Source organism: Vitis riparia, chromosome 13 (assembly GCF_004353265.1).
Source record: "Vitis riparia cultivar Riparia Gloire de Montpellier isolate 1030 chromosome 13, EGFV_Vit.rip_1.0, whole genome shotgun sequence".
Lineage (NCBI taxonomy): Eukaryota > Viridiplantae > Streptophyta > Magnoliopsida > Vitales > Vitaceae > Vitis > Vitis riparia.
In genome coordinates this window covers 28,783,930-28,811,636 of record NC_048443.1, presented here as the reverse complement: position 1 = coordinate 28,811,636, position 27,707 = coordinate 28,783,930, and the positions used below count along the sequence as shown (strand labels likewise).

Genomic DNA, 27,707 nt, shown 5'->3' with positions numbered 1-27,707 from the left:
GGTCCTGTGTGGGGTGGTAGCTGAGGTGGTGTGGGCTTTTGACTGGGTCTAACAAAAAGTTGGTCTGGGCCCACTTTGAACATCCATGATTCATGAACCAAAATCAATGTTTATGGGCTACTGTAAACCTGAAAATTCCCTCTGGGCCCAGTTGGTTTCATGGTTCTAAAAGGGAGATGAGACAGGACCATGGTGGGCAGTGAAGCCTTTTTGTTAAAAAGGTTGGAAAGTGGGCTGGACAGCTCTCTTTGTTCTTGAAAGTTGTTCTGGGCCCGTATTGAAAGTTGGGTTGTGGGTCTTGATTTTGTTGTTGGGCCCCGGGGCTCTATTCCATGCATATGCTAGGAGACCTACTTGTTTCCCTTGGCCATTTAAATAAAGCCCAAATCTATTTCTCAACAAAGTCAATATATTATGCTATGGTCTCATGTATTTTTTTCTTGAATGACAACAAATACTCTAACTCCCCTTGGATCTTGAAGGGAAAAAAATATGTTTTAGAGCCTCATAAGTATGTGTTGAAGTTCCATGGACATGTAATGGTTTACACAGCCAAAAAGTAATACTTTGCACATGCCACATAATGCATGCATAAATGGTGTCTTTGAGGTGCAATAGAGATATAAATAAGATGAATTAGAAGTCTATTACATATGTTATATAAATTTATAGACGTTTATGACTTTGCACTCGTACCATAATATGCATTATGTATGTCGAAAATCACCTAAAAAATCTCATAAAAACCATATAAATGTAGAAGCTATGAGTTTAAACAACTATAGAGTAGATCCATTAAATATGAAAAGTAAGTAATGCTAGCTTCTCCTTCGGGGCTTAAATCAATTAGCATCTACACTTTACTTTCACACTTGTAACGTAGCATCTCTTACTCGTTAACGAACATTTCAACTTATAAGGGGATGCAAGCCGATCACCATGAATTTCACCTTGAATGTGAATTCAGTTCTTGAGAATTTTGAAAATGTTTGAATTTCAACATAAAAAGAGGTTTATAAGGTGAAATCCCTTATGATTGGTGACCACTATTCTCTGTTATTTAAAATACTAACCTTTTTACATAACAACTTTAACAAGAAGAATTGAAGAAAGAGTCAAACTTTTATAGTGCTGCGAATATTGCCCTCAATGATTAACCTATGAAACTTGTCAAACTAAGTTTAGATGATTGTTTTTTATCCAATTCTTTATATTGAGAATAAGTGAAATTGATTGAAATAAATTAGAATTTACTAAAATAAATCTAATTAAATTGTGAAGGAATTATTGATTCCTAACTCAATTGATTCAAGGTTGAGGGTTTCGTAATCCAACTTTGGGTATGGGACATTAAGCGAAATAATGGTATCTATTTTAGTTAGTCTTAAGGTATTCAAAATGTGAGGTCATATGAGATTAATTTGAGTTTTATAAGTGAAAGTTATATTCATATCCTAACTTTTAACACTTATTTTATTATGAACTACCAAATAGATTAATGGATATGAAATTTAGGTTAGTTTTAAGATTTAAGTGTTTGGTAAATAATAATAACAACACATGAAATAAATAGGAATCAAGAATTTTTAGTATTAAGAGATGAATAACTCCCAATTCAAGCTAGCATTTAAAGGCTTTTCGATTTCTATGTTAATACATTAACCTTTCATTTAATCCACAATTAGTTCCAATTACACTCATTATTTTTCTTTCACTCTAACTTTTCATGTTTCACATCCTAAGATGACTTTTTAGCCTCTTATGAGTATGTTTTCATTCACACAAACCATAAAAAGAAAGACAAAGAATAATTCTTGAATTTAAAAATAAAAATAAAAATAATACCTTTTACTAATATTAAAGACAAGAAAAAGAACCAACCAAAATCTTCAATATCTTCCCTTTTCTCTCTCTAGAAAATTCAATGATACTGATCGACAAACCTAAAAATTAAGTTTTTATAGAACTAAATAAAAATTACTGAAAATGAATAAAATCGTCATTTCCAAATCATTGGGGCCCACTTTGAGTTAGAGAAGTGCTAAAATTCTCAATTCTTGAGGAATTGTAGCTGATGTCAGATTGGATAAGGTTCATGTCGAAATAGATTCAACATGGAAAGTTACGGTCTTCACCAACAAAGTCGAAATGATTTTGACTTAAAAAAGCTATCGAAATTTATGTGGTCTAAAATTTCAACTTTGTTTCCCACTTCTACACTACTAGCTTCAACTGATTATAACTTATTTGTTGCAACTCTAATTCACGTATCATTTGAAATGTTAGATTTCTAAGTTCTCGAGCTTTGAATAAATCTATGGCTTGCTCTAAAATAATTTGTAGAACTGCTCTAAGATTCAATTCAAAGTCATAATTGACTTCATTCAATCTTCAACCATCTTGTAGCTTCTCTCATTTTTTCACTTAGACGTGTGTTTTCATGCAACTTTATCTTTTGAAAGGACCTTTATAGCTTTTTCACTCACATCTCATACTCATAACTTGTCATTTTGACTTTGTTTAATTTTTATCATATTTCTCAAGCCTTAAGCTTGTTTTGAGAATACTTGGCCCCTTTCTCGCAATGGTTAGTAATGAATTTGTAACTTGAATCTTTTTCATCCTTTAAATTTGAAATTCAACTTAATAAATATGTTAAATCCATGAATAGGGTCTTAACAATAAATTCAAGTTGAGAGAATTAAACATTTATATTGCATAATTTATTCCATATATGTGTCATTGGAATACGTATTTTGGCTTCAATCAACTGGATTGAATATGGATTTTATCTAAATAAAAAAATTCAAACTTTTATAGAATTGTGAAAAAATGAAAGGAGAAAAAAAAGAAAAAAAAGAATTAGGGGCTCCAAGCATTCTTTTGACTTTTGAGCTAGCTTTGAATCAATTTTTCTAAAATTGCTTTTCACACTTTTATGCCCCATGTATTGTCATTAAACTTATCCAATTTTCCCTTTACATACTTCTTCGTCAATCTATTTGTTTGATGAACTTGAATCTTTAAAAGTTTGAAAGAGTACCAAGGAAATATTTTATTATTGTAATTGCATTACATATAATGTGTAACAATAATAATAATAATGTTTTCTTATCTTTCCACCAACTGATGACTTTCTACTAATTATAAAAATTAATATTTTTTATTTTAATTATATCATTCTCAACACTCTAAAATCTAATTCTCGGGAAAAAATAAAGAGAATCAAGTGCTCAAAAAGAAAAATGACAAAAGAAAAACTTTACAAAATTTTCTCACATACTTTTCCTCTTATATAATGTCAAATCTCATCCAAGTAATATCCATTTTACACCCATTAGCTTCCATGGCTTTAAAGTCCTTCACACATACTAAAAAACTATTTCTAATTCATCATCCCATAAACATAACATATCATGATAAGATCGGCTTAGATTCTATTTCTTATAATCCATGTAAATATTCTTCACACGAGACACATTAACTCTTATAATTTAAAAAAAACGGTTACACTTTCTTGATGACTTATTATTTATAAATATTTAAAAAAAATTCTTTAAATGATACATGATATCACACATAAGAATTGAAAAAACTTAAAATACATAAAATTTTAAGAAATTTTCACTGAATATTGATTGTTCTCCTAATTTTTTAGCCCCAAATCAAAGAAGTAAGATTTTGAATTTCTACTTTTGTCTTTTTTCCTCCATTCCCATATATGGTCCAACAAAACCTAGTCACGTTAATAATAGGTTTCTCAAAACTCCCAACTAGCATCTTGTGATCTAGGCTCCAAAGCACAATATTCTTGGCTTGCAATAATTCCATTTTGTGTTTGCTTTTTTCCACAATTGCTGCAACTGATTCCATGGGCAACTCAAAAACAAGCCAAATTCTCCAAAACAATGAACATTCTTAAAATTAAAGATGTTTTGAATGTTGACATACATGAAACCACCATAGACAGAGAAAAAGTGAAATAGAAAGGGAGAGAGAGTCAAAATGAGGAAAACAAATGGGAGGGAAAAGAACTAGGTTCCGCACTACCACCAAGCAACACATTCCTTTTAGGGCAAAACCCCAAAAGACAAGAACAAGTCATCTCCACTTAGCTGCCACCACCACCACCACCACCACCTCCACCACCTCCACCACCCACCTCCACCTCCACCTCCACCTCCATATATAGTTTCTCTCTCCTTTTTTTTTTTCCCTTTTTCTTTTCCAAGTCTCTATAATTGCTTCTTTACATGGAAAAGAAGAACTTTTCCCACAGTTGAAGGATCTTTCCCCATTTCCCATTTCCTAGCTTTGGGGTTTGGACATGGCCATTTTTCACACGCCTCTCCTACCAAGGAATAGGGATCCCCACATCAAAAAGGAAAAATTGAGGTGACTTGGAGATTGTAAGTTGTATAAAAAGTAGAGGGCTTTTTTTTTTTTTTTTTTTTTTTGTTGCAGGTGGGGCATGGAGGACACTAAGGAATAGATGTACCAAATTTGGAAAACAAGATACTTTTAGTGGGGAGATTCCCTTCACATTATTTGTATAGGTTGGGCCTTGGTGGATAGCAACAAGTGCCCTAAATTATTTAAGGGCAATGATGTTTTTTTCTATCTTTGATGGGGATTTAGGCTAACGATTTGCACTCCACTTATTTTTTCGGTAAGTGGGTCACTGTTGGGGTTTTGAGAATTCAAATTTTAAGGTCTTTTCAATTAGAGGGCATCTCATTTTTGAGAAACATGTAATCATGGCATTTGGTATTTGGGTGTGATTTATTTAGTTCATAGAGATGCATTTTAAGTGGATATTGTAGAAGTGAAGTCAAAGTGATTAATATTTACATGGTAGTCAATCATGATATTAAAGTCAATTGTGAATTAAAATTAAATCCTTGTGTGTCATGATAAGGATGTTTTATCTTTAAATCCCTGTGAGTTATGACGAGGATATTTTGCTTACGTGTGAGGGTGAATATTTATCGCACATCGTTTTATAGAATAATTTTTTTATTTATCTCTATGTGGTTTTTGTCTTTTTCTACTTTTGTGATTTGGATTTTTCTATTACAATGAATACGATGTTTCAAGATAACTACGATGAATGTGATGTGTTTTTTTAGATATCCAAGTTGTCACAAATTTAAGATATATATGATCCAAGGTAATTATTACTTCATTTTACTTGTCATTTCTTTGCTTATATATGTTAAATAAAAATAATTTAATTTAAGTTTTTTTTTCCTTTTTAACCCCAAAAATAAAAATCTACTATTAAAAAAGTTATATACATATGAAAAAATAAATCTGAACGAGATGAGTTGGAAACAAAGCATGTATGAGAAATTATCATAATTATCATGTTTTTTGGAACAAGAGTAAGAATAGACTTAAATAATTGGGATGAGATTGAGATGATGATAATTCGCCTTAAATTTATTCATTGTTATCCTTATTTAAAGAGAATGAAAAGTGTAAAAATAATTATAAAAAATCTTTTAATAAATATTTCATTATTTTGACTTAGTATTACTTAGGACCCATAATATCATTCTTAATTTCTTTTGACTCGTTAATAGTGGATTAAATTATAATTTCAATTTTAAATTACTCCTATTTGATATAACCTATACTAATTAAGTTCTTAGAGTACTTTCTAGCTTCCATTATTTAGGTAATGACTTCAACCTTGTCAAACATTCTTATTGCGCTAGACATCATATCTATTTAAAAAATATTATTTATTAAATTATCATTTAGGTAAAACCATATCCTTGTAAACTTAAAATATTATCCTTCATCCTTAACTAGATCATGTTATGGTCCCTCTCGACACATACACACACGTATATAGTACATCACCAAAAATGCCATCAAAACCATTTATTTATTTATTTATTTCTTCTCCAAATGTTAAGTGATTTTTTTAAAAAAAAAAAAAAAAAATTCTTCTTGATGGATGCACTACTAATAAAAGTGCTATAGTTTAAAAACACTTTAATCAAAATCATTCCCAAACATGCTTTAACTTATCTCTCACCTCAATGCTTGAAAAAACCCTTCAATTATTTGTCCTTGAAGAAGATTTACTATCTCCATTTCTTTTTACTCATAACTCCTATCAACCAAGAACCAATTAGCCCCTAACAAGATATTAAGGCTATGTTAGGTTCCTAAAAATTAAAAGAAAGTGAACAAAAAGATAGAGAGGAAAATAAAAAGAAAGAAAAAATGAGGAAAAATAGAAAATGGATTTGAAGTTTAATTTTTATTACCTCCTCAAATTCATTTAATTTATTTTTCTTTTTATACGTAAAAATTAAATAATTTAAAAGCATATAAATTTTTAATTATATTTGATTTTTTTTTCACATTTTTCATATTAAATCAAACAAAAAATAAAAGACTCCTTAATTTTTTTTTTTCCCTTTTCTGCTTTTCTAAAACCAAAGATATACATAGAAGAAAATGAATACAAATAAAGATGTTCCCACTGGATTAGAAACAAAAGTGGCTAAAAGTTAAAAAAACAAAGGGAGGGAGGAACCCAAAAAATGGATAAGAATGCACAAAAAGATGGGCCAAAAAACAAAGAAAATAGTGAGGTCATATCTCATCTCTATTTACCAGACAAGCCAGTTTTCTTTTCTTTCAATTGCTCAAGTGAGATTGATGTTGAACATATATTCTCAGCCCCTCACCCACTTCAATTTCATTAGGTATAGATCGTTGGTCCCCAGATGGACCAACCTTAGAACATTTTTTTTCTTTTCCTTTTTCTTTTTCACTTTTTGATTTTTGATTTTTTTTTTTTAATCTCAGGTTAATTTCTCCTTTCTAGAGAATTCCATTACATCAATTCAAATCCTTTTTTTGGCATCTATATATTCCCATTTTATGAAGAATATTATTAATAGCAAAGGCTTGTGCTTAAAGACTTGGAAAATGTTGCCATGATGCAATGAATTTAGAGAGTTACATGTTCACACTAGCTAGAATTGTAAGTTCAAGTATATGTCATTATGGGAAATATTGACAAGGTCCATTCAACAAAAATTAAAGAAGAAAATAATAATAATAATAATAATAATAATAATAATAATAATAATAATAATAGTTTTCTTTGCTAAGTAATTTCTATTAGAAATTATCGAATCATTTGTGGATGATTTTAAGAGGGTTAGAAACACTTTTTATGTTATATAGAAATGAAGTATTTATCAAACTTTTAAAAATTATTTTTAAAAGTTTGATAAATGACTTAAAATGTGTTTAATAAAAATTTTATTCGAAATGTTTTTAATAAATATGTTTATTCTAAAAGTGTTTTTAGGAGAATCATTATTATTAGAAAATACTATAAGTGATTTTTCAACGATATAAGTGATTTTTAAAATTTTTAAAAAATGCGTTCTAAAATTTATTAAGTACTTAATTTAAAAAAAAAATTAAACTAAAAATACTTTCTAAAATTACTTTCAAATGGATATTCAATATAAATCCTAAATAATCATATATGTGTTTTTTTTTCCATTTTTTTATTATATGTTATAGATGAAAAAACCACTATTAATTTTTTTATTTATTTATGTTTAAATATTTATTGATTTTTATTAAAAACCTTTATAATAAAAATATTTCTAATAATTACATGGGGCAAACACTTTAACAAGTGGTTTTTCCAAAAAACTAATTCTATGTATTCTTTTATGAAAACATTCCAACTATAAGCTTTTTAAAAAAAAGCATTTTAATGTTTTCAAAAAACATTATTAAATGTTGGAAATATTATATAAGTTAAGGTGGTAAGGCATTATTGTTTTTTTGGTTGACATTTTAAGATGTACTTTCTAATAATGGTAATACGGCACACTATTATGCAAAAGAAATTAAGGTGAAAAGGGATTTTTTCCTTTTTTTTTTTTTTTAAGACAAAGTTGCCAACAAAATTCATTTAAGAGAAACAAAAATGTCTTAGTTAATAATCAAAATATATATGGGTAATTTGAGTTTCAATGTGAGATAAACTTAAAAAAGAATTTGCTTATTTTAATACTATGTTTAGTTCCTATAAAATTTGAAGGAAAATGTGAGGAAAATAAAATATGAGGTAAAATAAAAAATTAAGTTAAAGTCGATAAATTATTTTTATTTTCTACTTCAAACTTATTTGATTTATTTTATCTCATCAATATAAATATTGAATAATTTAAAAATATATAACTTTTTAACTAATTTTAATTATATTAAATTTTCTTTGAAATTTTTTATATGATCACCAAACATGAGAAAATCATTTTTTTTAAGGTTGTGTTTGGTTCCCGAAAAATACCATGGAAAGAAAAAAAAAATGCAAAGGAAAATGATTTTCTCATATTTGGTTGTCCTATAAAAAAAATTAAAGAAAATAAAATATAATTAAAACTAGTTAAAAACTTATATATTTTTAAATTATTTAATCTTTATATGGATAAGTTAAAATAAGTAAAATGAATTTGAAATACCAAATAAAAATAATTTATCAACTTTTAACTCTTATTTATTTATTTATTTTCCTTCACTTTTTATTTCCTTCTACTTTTCTTTTATATTTTCTTTTTCTAACCTTTTCCCTCAAATTTTTAGGAACCAAATATAGTCTAATATTTTTTTTATTTCCTTAGTACTTCCAGAACCAAACATAACCTAAGAATTTGAAAGAAATAAAATATATAAAAAATAATCACAAAAATAAAGGTTTAATCTTCATAAAAAAATGTGTTTATTTCAGTTTTTTTTTCTTTTTATTTTATTTTATTATAGAAACTAAATAATCCAATAATATATAATTTTTATTTTATATATATATATATATATATATATTTTTTTTTCTTGTTCTTGTTAATTCTCATGGTCCAAAATGGAGGAGGAATATAATTTACATCTCATATTGATGGGAGAGCATCTTGTGGCTTTATTATATCATATGAAAAAGGTGATGTGGTATAATATTTTGTGGATTCACATAAACCTGGTTGATTGTAACATTAAAATTTTCTAATAGCTAAAGTTTTGCTTTAATAAGCGTTAAATTCAAATAGTTTTCTTCTTTTGCTTATTTTGAAGCTTGTAGATGACAAAATATAAACGAATGATTATATGATTATACAATATCGACAATGATATTCTATATCAAACAATGGTTAAAGTCTTTATCTTCACTATTTAGAAAACTTTTTATTAGATTTATGATATATCAATTTGATTTGAAATTAAGAATGACAAAAGATTGTATATTTATTCAATCCAAAATGATTCATTGTAATAATTATGTCATAATAATATATGATGAATATAACTCATGTATTATATTGATAACATAACATCACATATTTAAGTCATTTAATAAATGAGCGAGTTTGATTGATCGCATATGAATTGACATAAATAATTCATTAACATGATTTTAATTTATTAAACCCATATGCATCATTTTAAATTATTAATCTTTTTAATATGATTATAACCCGTTTAACTTATTTAATATTTTAAACTTATAAAAATGTTATTTTAAAAATAATTTAGTTTAATTTTTAAAATCTTAATTATTAAAGTGTTTAAATTTTAATTATAATATATTTATTACTTAAAAAATAAATTAAAATCTTAAATTACGCTTTTTTTTAATCATTTTTACAAACTTTTTAATTATTAAATATTTTAAATTTTTATAATGAAAAATACAAAAATTTACTTAAGTTGGTTATTTAATTTTTCAACTATATGATATCCATAGTTAAAAAAAGTATTATAATTTTTATAAATTTTAAATATATAAAATTAATAAATTTACAGGACTTAAATGAATAATAAGCAAGTTAGGTTATAAGCAAATTATTTTGATATTTAAATAAATGAGTTAAATAGATTAGACGAGTTGAGCAATCAAACTAAAAAAGTAATTATTTGTTAAACGAATTATAAAGGTTAATATGAAACCAACACTCGCTAAAATTCAGATCATTCTTGAATAAGATTATAGGGTCATATAAAAATCATCACCCTTATTCGAAATCAAAAGTGATTTGATTTGATTTGATTTGTAAACGTTATCCTCTATGTTAAGTGTCCTCTTTCAAGTATCTTCTAGTTTCTAATCTTTGCGCCCTCACACTAGCTTTCTTTAGACACAACCCAAAATAAACACAAAATGCTTAGGCATTTTCAACCAATATTAATGCAAAAGCTCACAAAAGTCATCACCCAAAAAAAAAATATACCCACTAAGCAAGTAGAGCTTGGAATTGAGTGGAAAGCACATTAAGAGATGGTCCCTGCAGATTAAAAATGAAAATCAAAGTCAATTCCCAATTTCCCATCACTACCTCTTTATATGAAAAGCTTATTCATTAATGGTGGTGAGCAGTTTTCAACTGCAAAGTGAGAGGAATGTTGAATATATTCCCATATAATGTGACCAAGTTTTCTATGGTGACATTCCATCAAATAAGAAACTTGAGTTGTTGGTCCCCTAACAGACCAACCCCTTTTGCCTTTTGAAAAATTTTCTCCTTCCTTTTTAGTTTTTTTTTTTTAATTTAATTTAATTTTATTATTATTTGTCCTTTCCTTTGGTTTTTTAAAGGGTTCTTGGGTGAATAACTCATCAAGAAAGTGCATGTAAAGTGGTTTATTTAAAAGGTTTGTGATCATAAAGATAAAATGATGGGCATGGGTATTAGTTTGTTTGACATGTAGTCTAATTTATGGTTTAAGTCTAATTTAGGGTTTTTCTCGATATTTATTAATAATATAATTTAGTGTATTTTTGGATATTTTGAAGCTTAAACTGCCTTCTATATTTGAAATGAATTGTGGTTTAATTGATTGTAAATTTTTGAATATAGTAGAAAAAAAAAGTAAGAAGTAAGTATTTAAAATAAATGATGAAACTTTGTATTTTGATCAAAACTAACAAAAAACGAGTCTCTGAATTAGATTGACCGTAAATTAGGTTGGTAGTAGATTACAAGTTATTGATGATTCATAATAAGTTCAAATTTGTTTTAAAATGATAACAAACGAAATACAAGATATAAAGAAATAAAAAATGAAAAGAAAATAGAGGAGAATTTAGAGGATCAAATAAAAACTACGGTGATATTTTTTTTACTTTGAATGTCATTTGTATAAGATATGAGAGACCTTTTATAGGTTTTACAAATAACTTCCATTTAACACTCATTTTTAAGATTAATAAATAAAAATTCATAATTGAATTTTGAGTCATTTAATGTCGTGTTATTCACTGTATTATTTATAACAGAATTATTTTTTTTTTCATCTATTAGGAAATAAAATTAAATACAATAAAAATTATTAGGTAGTTTTAAATTTATTAAGGAATAATTTGAAAATATAAAAAAAAAATTCATATTTGATCTATTATAATATTGCTAAGGATGAGAGGTGTGGGACACCTACCATTCCATGGCATGGCCCCTAGGAAAAAAAATAGATATCTTGAAGGCACTTGTTATGGAGACAAAGCAAAGTGACAATGAGTAAATGAGTGGAAGTGAAGAGAATTCCATTTTGGGCATGAAAAATACAATTGAAAGTAGCTGCAAAAAGTGGGGGAGTACTGGAGATTCTGAAACCCAAAGAGATCTTCTTCAACTTCTTAGATTCTCTCTCACGTTGCCCTTTCTCCATCACATAAGCTTTTCCCTAAAATTATTTCTCCATTTATTGGGTGGGGTATCAAAGGAAGCCATGCCTCTCTGGCCTTTGAGAAGGTAACAATTTATTTATTCAAATTTATATTTGTGTGAAAATGACATTGCCTTTGGGCATTTCAAAGCCAATATTCTAGTGATAGAGACTCCCTCACATGTAGCCCTTTTCCCACTTTTCCCTTTTATTTCTCTCTTTGAAATCAAAACCCCCCTTCCAACATACTTGGAAAATTCCAACCTCTTTACCTACTTAACTCAATTCAACTCCCTTGAATTAACACGGTTTTAAATTAGGTTCATTTCAATCCGGTTTTGACACGTCATATTTTTTAATTATTTTTTTTAAACTAAAAGTATAATTTTGATAGTGTAAATGTTTCGTTAAATTACTTAAGATTTTAAGCTCTTTTGTGAGTTAATTTTTTTTATTTAAATTATTAAAATATGTCCCAACTTTGATTATTTTCTAATATATTATATTTATTTTTTCATTTTCGAATTAAATTTCAAACATCTAGTCGTCTCGATACTGAAGTCAAGTGTTATCACTAAGCTTTGAAAAAAATCTCATCCTCTTCATTCGTAATAATATGATGTTGAATGCTTGAATAATTATTTAAAAAACTATCAATCTCTCAATTTCTAATAATATGATGTTGAATGATTGAGTGATTATTTGACTTGAAAAAACGTTATTATAGAGTTAATTTTATATGTAATAGCTTCACTAAGAAGCAATATTTTTTTTTAATTTAAATTTTTGTATAAATAAGTAATTTTAAAATCTAAAATGAGTCCAACTTAGGTTGGACCAATTTTCACGATTCTACTATTTTTTTTTTTTTTTCACATTTGTGGTTGTAGGGGGCCTATTAGTGATACAAGTTCATCAAGTGGGTTGATGGATTGAAGTTGGACTCATGGACACCCTACCATACCTCAATCTATTATAATTATTCATCAAATCTTAGTGATAGTCAATATTAAATAAAAAAATATCTTCAAAGTTATGAAACAAAATATCATTTTCCTACGTCCCAATCACCCTCTCCCGGCCCCAATAGTGACCAATTTTTCTCACCCATCATTAGCCATCCATTCACAAGTGGTGCACACAAATGGAGCATGTTTCAACTTTCTTCAACTAGTGTGAATAGGAATCAAGGAATAGATCACAATAATTAGCATCATATAACAAAAATTTTAAAATTATAAAAATTTAAATAATTTTTATTATGCTTAAAATTTTCTTTAACATATCTAAAAGAGAGAATTTAAAGAGACATTTAATAATTATTTTGTCAACTTAAATAAATTGATGAATAAAAGATTAAAAAAAAAAATTTAAGATATTTTGAAATATTATTTTAATGTCTTTGAAAAATAATTAAAAATAAGAATAAAAATAAAAAGCTTATGCATTACACATGAAGAGAGAGTGATTTAATAGATTTTATTTTTTTATTTTTTTATTTTTATGATTGAATTTAGCTTGTAAGTTCTTTCAAAAGATCAAAAATTAAGTTCATTTATAGGATTGATTAAAAATCTATCAAAAAGTATTATAATAAGGTGATGTCACGCCTATAATTATTTAGGTGTTATTATTTTATATTTTAATTATGTTTGAATTTTAGATTATTATTAATTTAATATCTTAAATTTTTCCTTGAAATTTAAAAAGGAGGGAAGAAAAGGGGGGAGAAAATATGAAAACGTTGGAAAAAGTGAATAATGAGGTATAAACAAAGCCAACATATCAAATCAAACACCTTTTTACCTTGAAGAGGTTGGACTTTGGAGAGGAGAGAAGGAAAGCAACGAAAAAAATAAAGGAGTCATATTCCAAAGCGATGATGAATGATATGTGTGTGGGTGTGGCTGTGGCACTGTGTGGGGGGGGCCTCCATTCTCTGCTGTCACATTCCACCTTTTCAATTCGAAGCGACCTTTTCACCTGTGACTCGTTCTCACTCGGCCCCCAACCCGCCCTCTCCCATAACCCAAATCCTGTTAACTGGTCCTGCGACCAAGGAGTGAGAGAAAATGGGGAAAAGTTTGGTTATACGTCTACAGAAAGTGACACTGAGTGTACTGGGGTTGGCCCACTGGGTGAGTGGACACGGCATCTCCAATCTTCAATCCTTGTCATTCTCGCTCTAGAAAAAGGCAGGGAATGAATGAATGAAGAAGAAGGTGGTGAATTGCAGAGAATACGTGGAGATTGAAGGGTAGAAATGGGTAAATGGAAATGGGTGCGGAAGTCGTAGAATCTATGCTCAACATCTGTTCGTGAAAATGCCTCAATAAGGGGACCCACGACCCACCAGCAGGGGCGACCACTGTGGCTCTCCTCACGAATAAATAATTTGATTATTGTCTGGTTTTTTAAAAAAGAGAGTTTCTTTTTTTTTTTTTCGCTCTGTTTTTTAGTTGTTATTTATTTATGCTCGCCGGCGATGCCTACGTCGGTTAGCTTAGCCAGGCAATGCTTGACGCCCGAGGCGGCGCACGCGCTGGACGAGGCGGTGGGGGTGGCGCGACGGCGGGGGCATGCCCAGACGACGTCGCTGCACGCCGTGTCGGCGATGCTGTCGCTGCCGTCGTCGCTGCTCCGGGACGCCTGCGCGCGCGCGAGGAACTCGGCGTACTCTGCGCGGCTGCAGTTCAAGGCGCTGGAGCTGTGTCTTAGCGTGTCGCTGGACCGAGTCCCGTCGACCCAGCTCGCAGACGACCCGCCGGTTTCGAACTCGCTCATGGCCGCCATCAAGAGGTCTCAGGCGAACCAGAGGAGGCAGCCGGAGAATTTTCAGTTGTACCAGCAGCTTCAGCAGCAGTCGTCGTCTTCCATTTCGTGCATAAAGGTTGAGCTCCAGCATTTGATTCTCTCCATTCTTGATGACCCTGTCGTGAGTCGAGTCTTCGGAGAAGCGGGTTTTCGAAGCTGCGATATCAAGCTCGCCATTGTTCGACCCCTGCCTCAGCTTCTCCGATACTCCCGATCCAGAGGTCCGCCTCTGTTTCTCTGCAATTTCATCGACTCCGACCCAGGTCGCCGGAGCTTCAGTTTTCCCTATTCCGGGTTCTTCACTGGCGACGATAATTGCAAGCGAATCGGGGAAGTTCTCGGCAGGGGAAAGGGGAGGAATCCTCTGCTTGTTGGCGTATGCGCATATGATGCGCTCCAGAGTTTCACAGAGATGGTGGAGAAAGGAAGATACAATATTTTGCCTGTGGAGATATCTGGGTGGAGCATAATTTGCATCGAGAAGGATGTTTTGAGGTTTTTCAATGAGAATTGCGACCAAGGGCTGATAAATTCCAGGTTTGAGGAGGTGGGTGTGCTAGTTCAACATTGTTTGGGAGCTGGGTTGGTGGTGAATTTTGGAGATTTGAAGGTTTTTATCGACCGTGATGATGCCTCTGTTGGTGTTGTGAGCTATGTTGTTTCCCAGTTAACAAGATTGTTGGAGATTCATGGTGGAAAATTGCGGTTAATGGGAGCAGTCTCGAGTTATGAGACCTATTTGAAATTTCTTAATAGATATCCATCTATTGAAAAAGACTGGGATTTGCAGCTTCTGCCAATCACTTCTCTTAGACCTCCAATGGGGGAGCCCTATGCAAGATCGAGGTAACTGGCCAATCTCGCATTTCCATATTAGTAGGCTTCGACTCAATTCATATGTGTAGAAATTGTCTCAACCACTTAGTTTCAGCTCCATGAGGTAGTTTTTAACGCATACAGATCTGTTTATAACCACAACGAATTAAAATACTAAAGCATGTCAAGTATAGGATATTATGCGATTGCCCAGCCTCTCCAAGTTTACCAATTTTAAATTATGACTCCAATTTTATATTTTGAAGTGTATATACGACAAAGATCTTGATTTTCTTGTGAATTTGATACAGATACCTTCCGCTTTAAGTTATTCATAAATTTAACATAAGTTGCTTTGAACATCCTCCTTCTGAAAGGCTATTAGAGCCTGGGATGGTGAATCATGGTTTTGAGGGATTATAAGAAAAGGTTAATTTATTTTAATTTTGGGTCCTGTCATGGAATTTTCTTTTGTGATGATTCAAATAATTCCAGGATTATCTGGGTGAAGTTCCTGTAGAAGAATTTAAGACTGGTATTCACACAAAAGGAGAGGCTTAGTTGAATATGCTGTTCTTATTTGTAGTTCAGGCTTATGCTTCACAATTTTGGTATGATGTACTGCCATGAATTCATTACTCCAAAAACTAGGTTTGTTGAGAAAGAGTTGAGATAAATTAATATTTTGATTTTTCTTATTCAACATCTGAATGTTAATTTATCGACAAATATGTATAGATTACCTAAAGAGGTTTTTAGAGAAGAACTCTTTTACTTTAATTTTTATCTGCAATTATAATTTTGACCATGTGAGAACACTTCTTTCTTAATACTTCGAGTTGTTTTGTTTTTTATTTTATTTTCTCAGTGTTTGAAAGCATAATAAAATTTCCTTTGTCATACTATATATGTGCATGTGTTCTCATGGCTGTCGATGTCATGTCTTGATCGGAGAGTGGAAGTTTTGCTCCACACTAGTGAGTGGACCGTCACCAATAATATGAAAGCTAGGACTATGACTGTTAACAACACCATGTTGTGCGGTCCTAATGAAGGAGATTATGTCATGATCACTTTGTGTGAGCTGAAGAATCTACTGTAAAAAATAATGAGAGACACTTTTGCAAGAAGTGGCTTCAGGAACACTGGTTAGAGGTGACAATTGAAAATCTTTGGGCACTCAAACTGCCTAGTTAGGGCATCAGGTTTGTATCACCATAATGAGGTAGTAATGGATGCCTTGTTGTAAGCACAAACCTCCACATGAAAGAGGTGGGTAGCCATTGAGAATGTCAAATATTGATGTCATATCCCAGGTAGCTGATATGACGAGGAAGTTACTAATTGAGAAGGTGTGGGCCCATATCATCGACACTCGGAGGATTATTAAGGAAGCTAACATGATGATCACCTTTAGCCATGCTTATCTAGATGGTGATACTTGTGTGATACCCTAATGAAAATAGGCCATGTGTTAATCTGGTAATTGGTTTTTACAGGGATGCTACAGAGCTAGCTATTTGAAAGTTAGACAATTGTGATGGCTGAGGTTGTGTCATGTTTAGTTCTTTTCCCCATGATAGAAAGATAGTTTTGAGACCATAGCATCCTTGTAAACGTCCACCTCCCCTTGAATATACTAATTTAACGTACCCTATATTTGTCTGCACATGCTTCTGTTACAGTGGTGCTTTTATTCCACCATCTATCCTCATGTAAGTTACTAATTGTTGTTGATCTGGTGTATGATTGTTAGCACGAGTAATTAAGAAGCTTCAATAGTTTGTTAGAATTTGGATCATCTTATTCTTGAGGTTGGAAATTGTGGTTTTAGTGGTTGAAGATGAGTTTATTTCATCTGATCTGTTGTTGTGTAATTAACAATGTGGTTCTCTGATTTTTGATTTTCCTCTTTTTATTAGGTGGTACGCAGGTACCAAACCTTACATGTTATGTTTTACTCGAGTAAATTCTAATGTCATTTTTTACTTAGATTTTAGATAACGAAGAATGCTATCTATTTGTGATCAGGCTTCTAATTTTATTTTTTTTCCTTCAGGCCTTCTGAATATCTTTGGGTCCATTATGCAGTCTTTTTCCCTGTGTTCATTTAACTTCTGACCATTTTGTGTCCATTGTATCTCACAGTTCTGTGCTCATTATGTGCTTACAGCTTGATGGAGTCATTTGTCCCATTGGGTGGGTTTTTTTCTTCCCCTTGTGAGCTGAAGGGCCAGTTAAGTGGTTCATATCAATTTACATCTCGTTGTCATCAGTGCAATGAGAAGTGTGAGCAAGAAGTGGCTGCTCTGTCAAAGGGAGGATTCACTGCTTCAGTTGCCGATCAATACCAACCTAACTTGCCTGCTTGGTTGCAGATGGCTGAACTTGGCAAAAACACGGCATTTGATGTTGCAAAGGTGTGTATTTCCTTCAAATTTATCTCTGAAACTTTTATCAATATTCACCCATACCACAACTCAAAGAGCTACATGCTTCTTTGTTTGTTGACCCTAGTGATGGCCAGCTTTAAGTGTCTACTGTGAACTAAGGTCTTAAAGTCAATATTTTTAATGTTATTATTAGCACATTTGAAACAATTGTTTTTAGAAAATGTTTGGATAGGCTTCATCATGATGGTTATTCTTTGACCTAAAAGCATTCCTTATTGGTGGAATCACCATAATATTATATATAGCGTCATGCTCTTGCAATAGCATTTTTGGTCCATTATCCACAGTAATTTTTTATATCTTGAGCAATATCTCAGTGGCTGTAATTCATTCATTGGAATTATATTAGCATTGACTTAATCTTGTGGGATTCATGAGAAAAGCTGATGTACCATCTGATGTAAACTGAGGAAATTTTACATTATTTATGTAAAAGCAGTTTCATTTTCTTCAGTGCAGGCCAAAGATGATGGCATGCTATTGTTGAATGCTAAGATTATGGGGCTGCAAAAGAAATGGGACAATATTTGCCAGCGTCTCCAGCACACCCAACCATTTCCCAAGGCAGATTTTTATCGAGTGGGTTCTCAAGTTCCATCTGTTGTGGGATTTCAGGCTGTCAAGGACTCGAAGGAAAATGCTGATAATCATCGCAGCAGCAAAACAAATGCATCTCCAAGTGACAGTGGGTGCAAACATGCAAATTCATGTGTGTCCATGGATCTACAAAAAGTTCCGGAATCGACTCCAAGCACTCCACTTCCTCTAGTTTCCAAAAATGAGAGTTTCCTATCCAAACTCTTTGAAAAATCTTCAAAAACTGAAGAGCATGAGCCAGGGGGCCTCCAATCTCGCACTTTATCCACCTCAAGCGTGGGTGATGGTCGAACATCTCCTACATCTGTGAATTCTGTGACTACAGATTTAGGGTTGGGACTGTTTTGTCCACCAAGTAAGCAATTAAAGAAAGATGCAAAACAAACTCATCTGGGACCTCTGCCAGACTTTTCTAGCCGCTATCCTGCAAATGTTGACCTGGTAAATGGGAGCATCTCAAATCCATCTTCATCCTGCTCATGTCCTGATTCTTGGGGCCAGTCTGATCAAAGAGATTTCAAGACGCTTTTTAGAGCCCTTACCGAAAGGATTGATTGGCAACATGAAGCCATAAGCGTGATTAGTGAAACAATAGCACACTGTCGACTGGGTAATGAAAAACGGCATGGAGCAAGTCCCAAAGGAGACATATGGTTCAATTTCGTAGGACCTGATAGGTTCAGCAAGAAGAAAATTGCTGTTGCCCTTGCAGAGATATTGTATGGACGCAGGGAAAGTTTTATCTGTGTGGATCTCAGTTCCCAAGATGGTATGATCCATAAAAGTGCAAACCATGGTAGCCAAGAAATGAATGGATACAATGTAAAGTTCAGAGGAAAGAACGTGGTTGATTATATTGCTGGGGAGTTGAGCAAGAAACCCTTGTCTGTTGTCTTCCTCGAAAATGTGGATCAGGCTGATCTGCTGGCTCAAAACAGCTTGTTCCATGCTATTAATACTGGTAAATTTTGCGACTCACATGGAAGAGAAGTCAGCATTAACAATGCTACCTTTGTGACAACAGCAAGATTCAGGCAGGGTGACAAAGTTCTATCTTCAGGTAAAGAACCTGCTAAATATTCTGAGGAAAGAATATCAAGAGCAAAGGGCTTGCCAATGCAAATTTTAATTGGATATTCTCATAGGGACGATGACCATGACAACTTTGGCCGCAGCTTGAGCCTATCCATAACCACGAACAATGGCATCTCTAACCAGATTTTTCTGAATAAAAGGAAGCTGGTTGGCAGCAGTGAAACCCTAGAGCAGAGTGAAACTTCGGAGATGGCTAAGCGGGCACACAAGGCATCAAACACATATCTGGATTTGAACCTCCCGGCTGAAGAGAATGAAGGGCAAGACGCTGATCATGTAGACCCTGACAACGACGATTCCTCCACTGAAAACCCCAGGTCCTGGTTACAACATTTCTCTGATCAGATTGATGAAACAGTGGTTTTCAAGCCATTTGATTTTGATGCACTGGCTGAGAAAGTATTGAGAGAGATCAGCAAGACGTTCCACGAGACCATTGGTCCAGAGTCTTTGCTGGAGATCAATACAAAAGTCATGGAGCAGATCCTAGCAGCTGCATGCTCGTCGGACAGGACCGGAGCTGTGGGGGATTGGGTGGAACAGGTTCTAAGCAGGGGATTTGCGGAAGCTCGAAAACGGTATAATCTCACTGCCCATTGTGTTGTAAAACTTGTCCCTTGTGAGGGGATTTTCATGGAGGATCAAGCACCAGGAGTTTGGCTTCCCTCTAGAATTATTTTGAACTGATGTCCCATGAAAACCTCATTCTTGTAATTACATGTATACTGTAGCATTTAGCCTCCAGAAACCCTTCTTTTTAGCCTGTTAATCCCATAATTTGTCTGGGGTTTTTTCGGGTTGGTGATTTGTGATTTACTTCTATATAGAAACTGCAGTTGGAGCTTGTGCTCTTATGTTCAAATACTAAATCAGTGCCTCCGGCATAGTTTCTTAGAAAACACCCAAGTTTTTCAGCGGATTGCTTCTCAGATTGTCTAAATGCCTTTTAAGTTTTGGAAAGATCTACGGAATTTTCCTTTTAATTTTCTTTAAATTTCTGTTATATTTTTCTATCCAACCAAACAAACCTCCTTTTTTTTTTTTTTTTAATTCAATTAAAAAAACACGATAAAAAATGGTAAGAGTCAACGGAAAGTCTCGGTTTGGGTCTAAATAAAAGTTCGGGTGGGCTATAAAGTGACCCGAGGTAGAGCGAAAAAGAGCCCAGGCGGTGTGTCCGTACATCTGTTGGTGCCTGGATCTCTCTGTGAAAATCTCGAGCTGGTTTCAGATCTCGAACCCTCCATGAGATGGCTTCCATCGACTCCAGTCCTCGCACCGTTGAAGACATTTTCAAGGACTACAAAGCTCGACGCAGCGGCGTAGTTCAAGCTCTCACCTTCGGTACCTGTTCTTTTTGCTTATGTTTTTGGTCCTAATCTTCCGTTTGGTTGCCGAGAATTTGAAGAAAATGAAAAAAGAAAAGTGTGGAGTGTTGCTATAGGAAAGTAATCGAGTTGATTCTTGTTTTCAAATCGATCTGTGTTGATTTTCTTGACGGTTTGGTCCTTTTGTCTTGTTCTCAGATGTCGACGAATTCTACGCGCTATGCGATCCAGGTCAGTTCGTTGTACTTGTCACTCGTATTTAGTTTTGTAGCGTGCTTGGTTGCGGGGCGCTGCAGGGAAAATGAAATCGGAAGTTCTGCATTTTTGTGTTGTTGAAAATTTTCTGCTCTTTGTTTCTTTGCCTTTGGTTTCCGAGTTTCTGGTTTCTCGGAAACCGAACGGAGCATGAGCGCTTGTGATGGCGATTTTCAGCTTCAGAGTTTATTTTACTTAGGATATCTGTTATTGCTTGTTTTTAGAGAAGGAGAATTTGTGTTTGTACGGACATCCGAATGGGTCATGGCATGTGGCTATGCCAGCGGAGGAAGTTCCGCCTGAGCTGCCGGAGCCGGCTTTAGGGATTAATTTTGCAAGAGATGGGATGAACAGGAGAGACTGGCTTGCGTTAGTTGCTGTGCATAGTGATTCTTGGTTGCTTTCTGTGGCATTTTACTTTGGTGCTAGCCTTAACCGTAACGACAGGTGTGTTGATTTTGCCTCTATATTACTTTGAGGCATTGCCCAGATTATTTTCCTGTACTGCTGCAGAATTAATAGCACTATAATATTTTTCCTCACAGATATGATTATGATTTATGCAAGTTGAAATATCACCCCACAGCAACATGCGCAAATAGCCAACTTCATTAAGACTTCTTATTGCCATAAAGTGCTAGTATCCTAGTGAGCATTAGAGATATGGCAAATATTTCTTCCAGAATCACTGATTGAGGAGAGGGGTGGGTATGAACTGAATCCTAGTATTAAAAATTTAATGAATTGAAACCTAATAGGGTATGAAACAGGTTACTAAAAGAAGAATAAGGGGTATAACACTAAGAGACAAATGCAAATAATAATTTAGTGGTGTTCTGCTCTTACTAAGTAGCACATCAAGAGGCTGGTAAGACTGTTTTTTCTCAAAACAAGAATGGATTTTGAGATATAAAAGAACAATGTTACTGTAGGGATGGATTGATCATGACCAAGAAATTGATCATCGATTTAGTTTGAGTTATGTTTTTCTGGTTAACAAATGTTGGGAATCCCGTGTCTCAAAATGTAATTTTATCAATTATTGGGGATTTGATGGTGTTACTGAATTAATGATAAGTTGTTAGTTCGCTTGTTTTCATTTAGTGATTGTTTATATCAGTGGTTTTTGTTAAAGATTATATGAAACAAAACCCTAAGAAATTGACCTTTGAAGTTTAATATTATGGGCAGTAGGACTAACATGTATTATTTGGTGAACTGAAAAATGTTTTCAATAGTTTTTCTTCGAATGGTTAATGCTTTAACTTTCCCTTTCTTTTAATAGCCCCTCTGTTTATAGGAATGGTATTGGAAAACTACCAATGCTGTTGTGCTTGTAATATAGAAGTACAGGTACTTGCTCCATTACAACCCTTAATTTCTTTAAAATGATGGAAAATGACTTCTGTTTTGATGTTTGAGAAGCCATTTTATACACGATAGCTAGATATAATTCCATGGTGAAGGCTAGACTATATGATTTAACTCCTTTCTAATACCTTTGGAAGTTTATATCCTGTGTAAGTAATGCGATATGTTTCTTTCTATTGATTAAATTGATATAAGTGAATCATAAAACAGGAAAAAAATAAAGTTTATTTACAAGTGACCAAAAGTGGAATGATGCTTTTTTTTCCAATTGCAAAGTCATTAAAACATTCATCCTCATTTACTATTTCTTCTGCTATTTACTGAATCTGATTCAGTTTACTTATTTGAGACTACTTGATGTAGGACAACCCTATGATGGTTGCCTACACTCAAGGGTAGGTGGGCTAAGGTTTTATCTTTAGGGTGTAAGGAGAGGAGCAAGGAATAAATTTTATGGTAGAGAAAATTGTAAGATAAGAAATAGAGAGAAAGAAGAAACAATGAAGAAAAGATGGAAAAACCTTAGAGTCTCACTAAGGCCTTCTAGGAGTCTCACCTAGAAGAAAATCAATGGAATCTCACCATTGAGGGTTGCAACCTTGCAATGAAAGAAAGTATAATATTATTCATCAAATTCATTCCTTTGATTTACATTGATTAGCCTATTTATATGCTTCTCTAAGAAATCCAAGGTCTACTAGGACTCTAATAACCTATCATGACTCAAATTCTAATTATATTATAACTCAACTAACTAATCCTAATTAGACTCCAACAAATATTAATCATAATTTAATTCTAAATAATATTAATCCTACTTTAATTAGGACTAATACTAATTCCCTTTCTTGATATATATTTTGAAGATTCATCCTCATCAATTCCCCCTGACTTGAAAAAAACTCGACCTCGAGTTTTAGTGATTTCCCACGATCAATTTAAATTCTTAGCAATGCCTTCCACCCTTTCTTTCTTCGTCGTCTCTTTCCCATGGTAAGACAGGATCTCAAGATCTCTTGAACTTGTTCAATTTCATGCAAGACAAATACTGGAATTCGAAAAACTTTTTGATGTTGTACAAGAAGTTGATAATTCTTGAAATAATTATGTGTCTTCAACAAGCTTGTGGAAAGTTGTTCCCCACACTCTTCTTGTAAATTGTTTTGTGGAAGAATAAGATTCTTGAATTCCCTATATTCAAAAGAAATTTCAACAGATTCTTCATGTTTGCCACCACTCATGATAACGTTTGGCCTTGGGAAGTCAAACATCGATTCTTCTGAAACTTCTTCAACTTCTTTGAGCTCTTCTATTGGTTGATCTAGGATTAGTTTCATCACCTCTTGCTTTCCAGATTCATCATTGGTGATTTCTTCCTCCTTTCTAGTAACTTCGACTTGCTTTTTAATAAGAATATTTGATGACTCTTCTAGTTTCAAGGGTGCTATTTTTTCCTCTGGTTGCTTATGTGGTGGAATTTCCTTCATTGGACGAAGAATCTTCTTACGCCCATTGCGCACAAGTGTGCAAGTGTTCTCATATCCATCATGTTGGGCCCTTTCATAAAAAAGCCATGGTCTTCCAAGCATAATATGGGCAACTTTCATCGGCAAAACATCACACCATGCTGATAACTCAAAATTATTACTGAAATTAAACGTCACTAGACAACGAGAACTCACCAAAATAGATGTGTCATTTACCCATACTATTTGATAAGGATTTGGATGATCTTCTATCTTTAGATTAAGCTTCTCAACAAGCTCCTCTGAAGCTAGATTGGAACAACTACCTCCATCAATAATCAAAGTACATAGTCTCCCTTGACAAGCAACATGAGTTTGGAGATGCTAGTACGTCGCCAATCCTCCTCTTCATTTAGCTTCGATATGTTCACCAATGGCTACATAAAAAAGTTGTAGCCTTCAACCATGATTGCATATGTTGCTCCACTCCTCAATTACATATGCCTTCATGCCAAGAATTTTCGCTTTAATACCAAAATTGATGTAGGACAACTCTATGATGGTTGCCTACACTCAAGGGTAGGTGGGCTAAGGTTTTATCTTTAGGGTGTAAGGAGAGAAACAAAGAATAAATTTTATGGTAGAGAAAATTATAAGATAAGAAATGGAGAGAAAGAAGAAACAATGAAGAAAAGATGGAAAAACCTTAGAGTCTCACTAAGGCCTTCTAGGAGTCTCACCTAGAAGAAAATCAATGGAATCTCACCATTGAGGGTTGCAACCTTGCAATGAAAGAAAGTATAATATTATTCATCAAATTCATTCATTTGATTTACATTGATTAGCCTATTTATAGGCTTCTCTAAGAAATCCAAGGTTTACTAGGACTCTAATAACCTATCATGACTCAAATTCTAATTATATTATAACTCAACTAGCTAATCCTAATTAGACTCCAACAAATATTAATCATAATTTAATTTTAAATAATATTAATCCTACTTTAATTAGGACTAATACTAATTCCCTTTCTTGATATATATCTTGAAGATTCATCCTCATCACTACTGTTTTCATTGAAGGTCTCCACCTATTAATTCTTAAAATCATGCTTAACATTCCTATGACTGACATTTTATCAGGCCCGCCCTATCTTAAATTAATTTTAGATATGGTTCTATTATGACTAGCTCAACTGATACTGTCACAAGAGGTATATCTTGGAACACCCTCTTGAGGTTCCAAACCAAACTCATTGATCTATGTTTTGCTGGCTACAAGCCTACAACTTGGTAAGTTCATGTTAGGCTAAAGGCTGACCAAACTTTAAAGGGTTGTGCAGGTTATCCCAAATCAAATCCAGCTATTTGCAGTTACTCAACCCAAACTTGAGTTAGATAGGGTTACCTTGGGTGGAATGATGACCTTTCCTGTAGTTTCTATATCAAACCTTTTATGGACCATGTTCTGCAGAATATTATATATATATATATGTGTGTGTGTGTGGGTGTTAGGAAGGGAGGGTTTGAAGGGAACAAACTTGAAACTACTTCCCGTATCAGAAGAAAGGGGCAAAAATGTTTTGTAAAGACAGGGAACATACAAAGAACTAAAATGATACATAGAGTGCAACATTTGAGAACAGTTAGGGCTTGGTTTCTTGTCTTAATAATGTTCTAGCATATGTTACTAGTTTTTAAATTTATGTGTATAATAGTTTTAGTATCCAATTATCCATTAGATCTGGCTTCAGTTGGGTGGGATGCCTGGTTTTCAACTTGAGCCCAAGCCAACCTTTGGTTGAATGGGGATTTTTCAATATGAGTCCAATTATAAGTCCAAAAGTTTAAGACCAAGTTTCTCATTGGTTAGGGTGGGCTAAGGTTGTGCCAGCCTGCCAGGTTAAATCTACCTAAGTTGCAGCCTTATCATTCAGAATTGTCTCAGAATTCTTGGACCTTATACAACATATTGTCTGTGTGTGCGTTTAGGTAACTGTTGTATATCCAATATCAGTAACTTAAAAAAAAATTATTTACTTCTTATGATGCACCTATGATCCCTAAAATTCAAAAGAAGACATTCTTTGGGAAAAAGTTATGGCATATGTTCATGGTAATTAACAATAATACTTTAATCAGAAACATATGCATGTGTTGGGTGATATTGTTGACACAGTCTAGCTTCTCTAGGATGCTACATATTAAAAGATGACATATGAGTACAAGTGCACAGCACACTTTTTGAAGAGGTGATGATGGTACTGTGTGATAGAGAAGTACCTAGGTTCCTCAAGAGGGGGAAAATTATTATGTTTAATTGTTTCCAGAGTTGAGTGGAAGTTATTGGGCATTTTTTTGTATTCCTCCCCCTGGTTCCTCCCACTTCCATGCACACATTCTGAATAAGAGCCTTGTATGGGCCAGAGCAGAGTGGGAGGCTTCCTCGAGTCATTTATGTGTTTGTTGCAGAACATAAAATTAATTTTTTTCTTGGTTTGTCGTGCCCCTTTATTTGAAGGGATTTTTGGATTTAGTGGTTGATTTGGTTTAACGGATGTTTATGCCAAACAATGCTATTTTTAGGGGATAATTTTTCACGATTGTATGCTCTATGCTCTTCACTTAACAGGAAGCGGCTTTTTAGCATGATAAACGATCTGCCCACTGTCTTTGAAGCTGTAACCCAAGGAAAACTTGTCAAAGACAAACCCACTATGGATAGTGGAAGCAAATCGAAGAGTAGCACGAAGGTGATGATCGTTTGTATTTAAACATTTTATAAACCATCTATACTCTTTTCCTAAAGCCTGGATTCACGATGCTGCCTTATCTTTGCAGAGATCAATTGATGGCCAGGTGAGAAATGACCTAAGGCCACGAGATGAGGGCTATGTGGAGGATGACGATGAACACAGTGAAACCCTTTGTGGTAGCTGTGGGGGAAATTACAATGCTGATGAGTTCTGGATCGGCTGTGACATCTGTGAGAGGTGGTTCCATGGAAAGTGCGTGAAGATAACACCAGCCAAGGCTGAAAGTATCAAGCAGTATAAATGCCCTTCTTGCAGCTTGAAGAAGGGCAGGCTGAACTAAAAAGGCTTCTGAAGGAGTTAACCTTCTTGTTTCATACCCAATTTCTTAGGATTGCTGGCTTTTCAACATCTTAATGTTCACCATAACAAATGCTCTTTTTAAGGGAATTGAAGTTCTGCTTCTTCCCCTACAATGCCTGTCTCAGCACTTTTTCATATAAGACAGCGTTTGGTATCATCTCATGAAAGTTCTAATTTCAGGATATGCTCTATGCCATTTGTTTGCAGGGCCTTCCTGGATTCAACTTCACTCAGTCTTCTCAGCCATGGCCAGTCCATCTCTGCTCTGCTTTTCAGGTACTTACTCTCACTTACTGACATACAAATGGCACCAGTTCAGGATTTTCTTGCACTAGGGTAAAGGATGTTATGAGATGATGAACATATCTAGGCTCACTGTAGATACTAGTAAGAATAGCCTTATATAATCATTATGAACTTATAACATGAACTAATTTGAACAAGAATTTTAATTTCTAATGATTTTATGAAAGCGGAGTACTCTATTTGGATCTTGGAAAAAAATTGGACTGAAAGTGGAGGAAAATAAAAGATGGGTTTGAATTTGTTGAACTTTTCTTGCATACCTTTTTAAACGGGTTAGAAACATTATTTAAAAATAATTTTTTTTTCTTTGCATTTTCCTTCAATACTTTTAGGAACCAAACGTAGCTTAAGATCTAAATAAGATTTCATTTGAATACGAGGGAAAGAAAATAGT

At 33.2% G+C, this 27,707-nt stretch overlaps 2 protein-coding genes across 2 annotated transcripts; both read left to right on the top strand.

The window, feature by feature from the left end:
- Positions 1-13,730: 13,730 nt before the first annotated feature.
- LOC117928017 (protein SMAX1-LIKE 7-like) lies at positions 13,731-20,371 on the top strand. Its single transcript, XM_034847760.1, has 3 exons — positions 13,731-15,357; positions 17,501-17,747; positions 18,240-20,371. Exons 1-3 carry the CDS (start codon positions 14,183-14,185, stop codon positions 20,157-20,159), a joined length of 3,342 nt encoding a protein of 1,113 aa, XP_034703651.1. The 5' UTR covers positions 13,731-14,182; the 3' UTR covers positions 20,160-20,371.
- Positions 20,372-20,623: 252 nt separating this feature from the next.
- On the top strand, positions 20,624-27,189 carry LOC117928018 (PHD finger protein ALFIN-LIKE 1-like). Its single transcript, XM_034847761.1, has 5 exons — positions 20,624-20,816; positions 20,999-21,031; positions 21,280-21,502; positions 26,524-26,644; positions 26,733-27,189. The coding sequence occupies exons 1-5, from the start codon at positions 20,723-20,725 to the stop codon at positions 26,985-26,987; spliced, it is 726 nt and encodes a 241-aa protein (XP_034703652.1). The 5' UTR covers positions 20,624-20,722; the 3' UTR covers positions 26,988-27,189.
- The last annotated feature ends 518 nt before the right edge of the window (positions 27,190-27,707 follow it).

What these genes read in the sequence shown, in the direction of transcription:
- LOC117928017 (XM_034847760.1), top strand. Translation starts at nt 14,183, where the DNA reads ATGCCTACGTCGGTTAGCTTAGCCAGGCAATGCTTGACGCCCGAGGCG. An exon ending in GAGCCCTATGCAAGATCGAG is followed by an intron (nt 15,358 to 17,500) that starts GTAACTGGCCAA and finishes ATGTGCTTACAG; the next exon opens with CTTGATGGAGTCATTTGTCC. An exon ending in CGGCATTTGATGTTGCAAAG is followed by an intron (nt 17,748 to 18,239) that starts GTGTGTATTTCC and finishes TCTTCAGTGCAG; the next exon opens with GCCAAAGATGATGGCATGCT.
- LOC117928018 (XM_034847761.1), top strand. Translation starts at nt 20,723, where the DNA reads ATGGCTTCCATCGACTCCAGTCCTCGCACCGTTGAAGACATTTTCAAG. An exon ending in CTACGCGCTATGCGATCCAG is followed by an intron (nt 21,032 to 21,279) that starts GTCAGTTCGTTG and finishes GCTTGTTTTTAG; the next exon opens with AGAAGGAGAATTTGTGTTTG. An exon ending in AGCCTTAACCGTAACGACAG is followed by an intron (nt 21,503 to 26,523) that starts GTGTGTTGATTT and finishes TTCACTTAACAG; the next exon opens with GAAGCGGCTTTTTAGCATGA.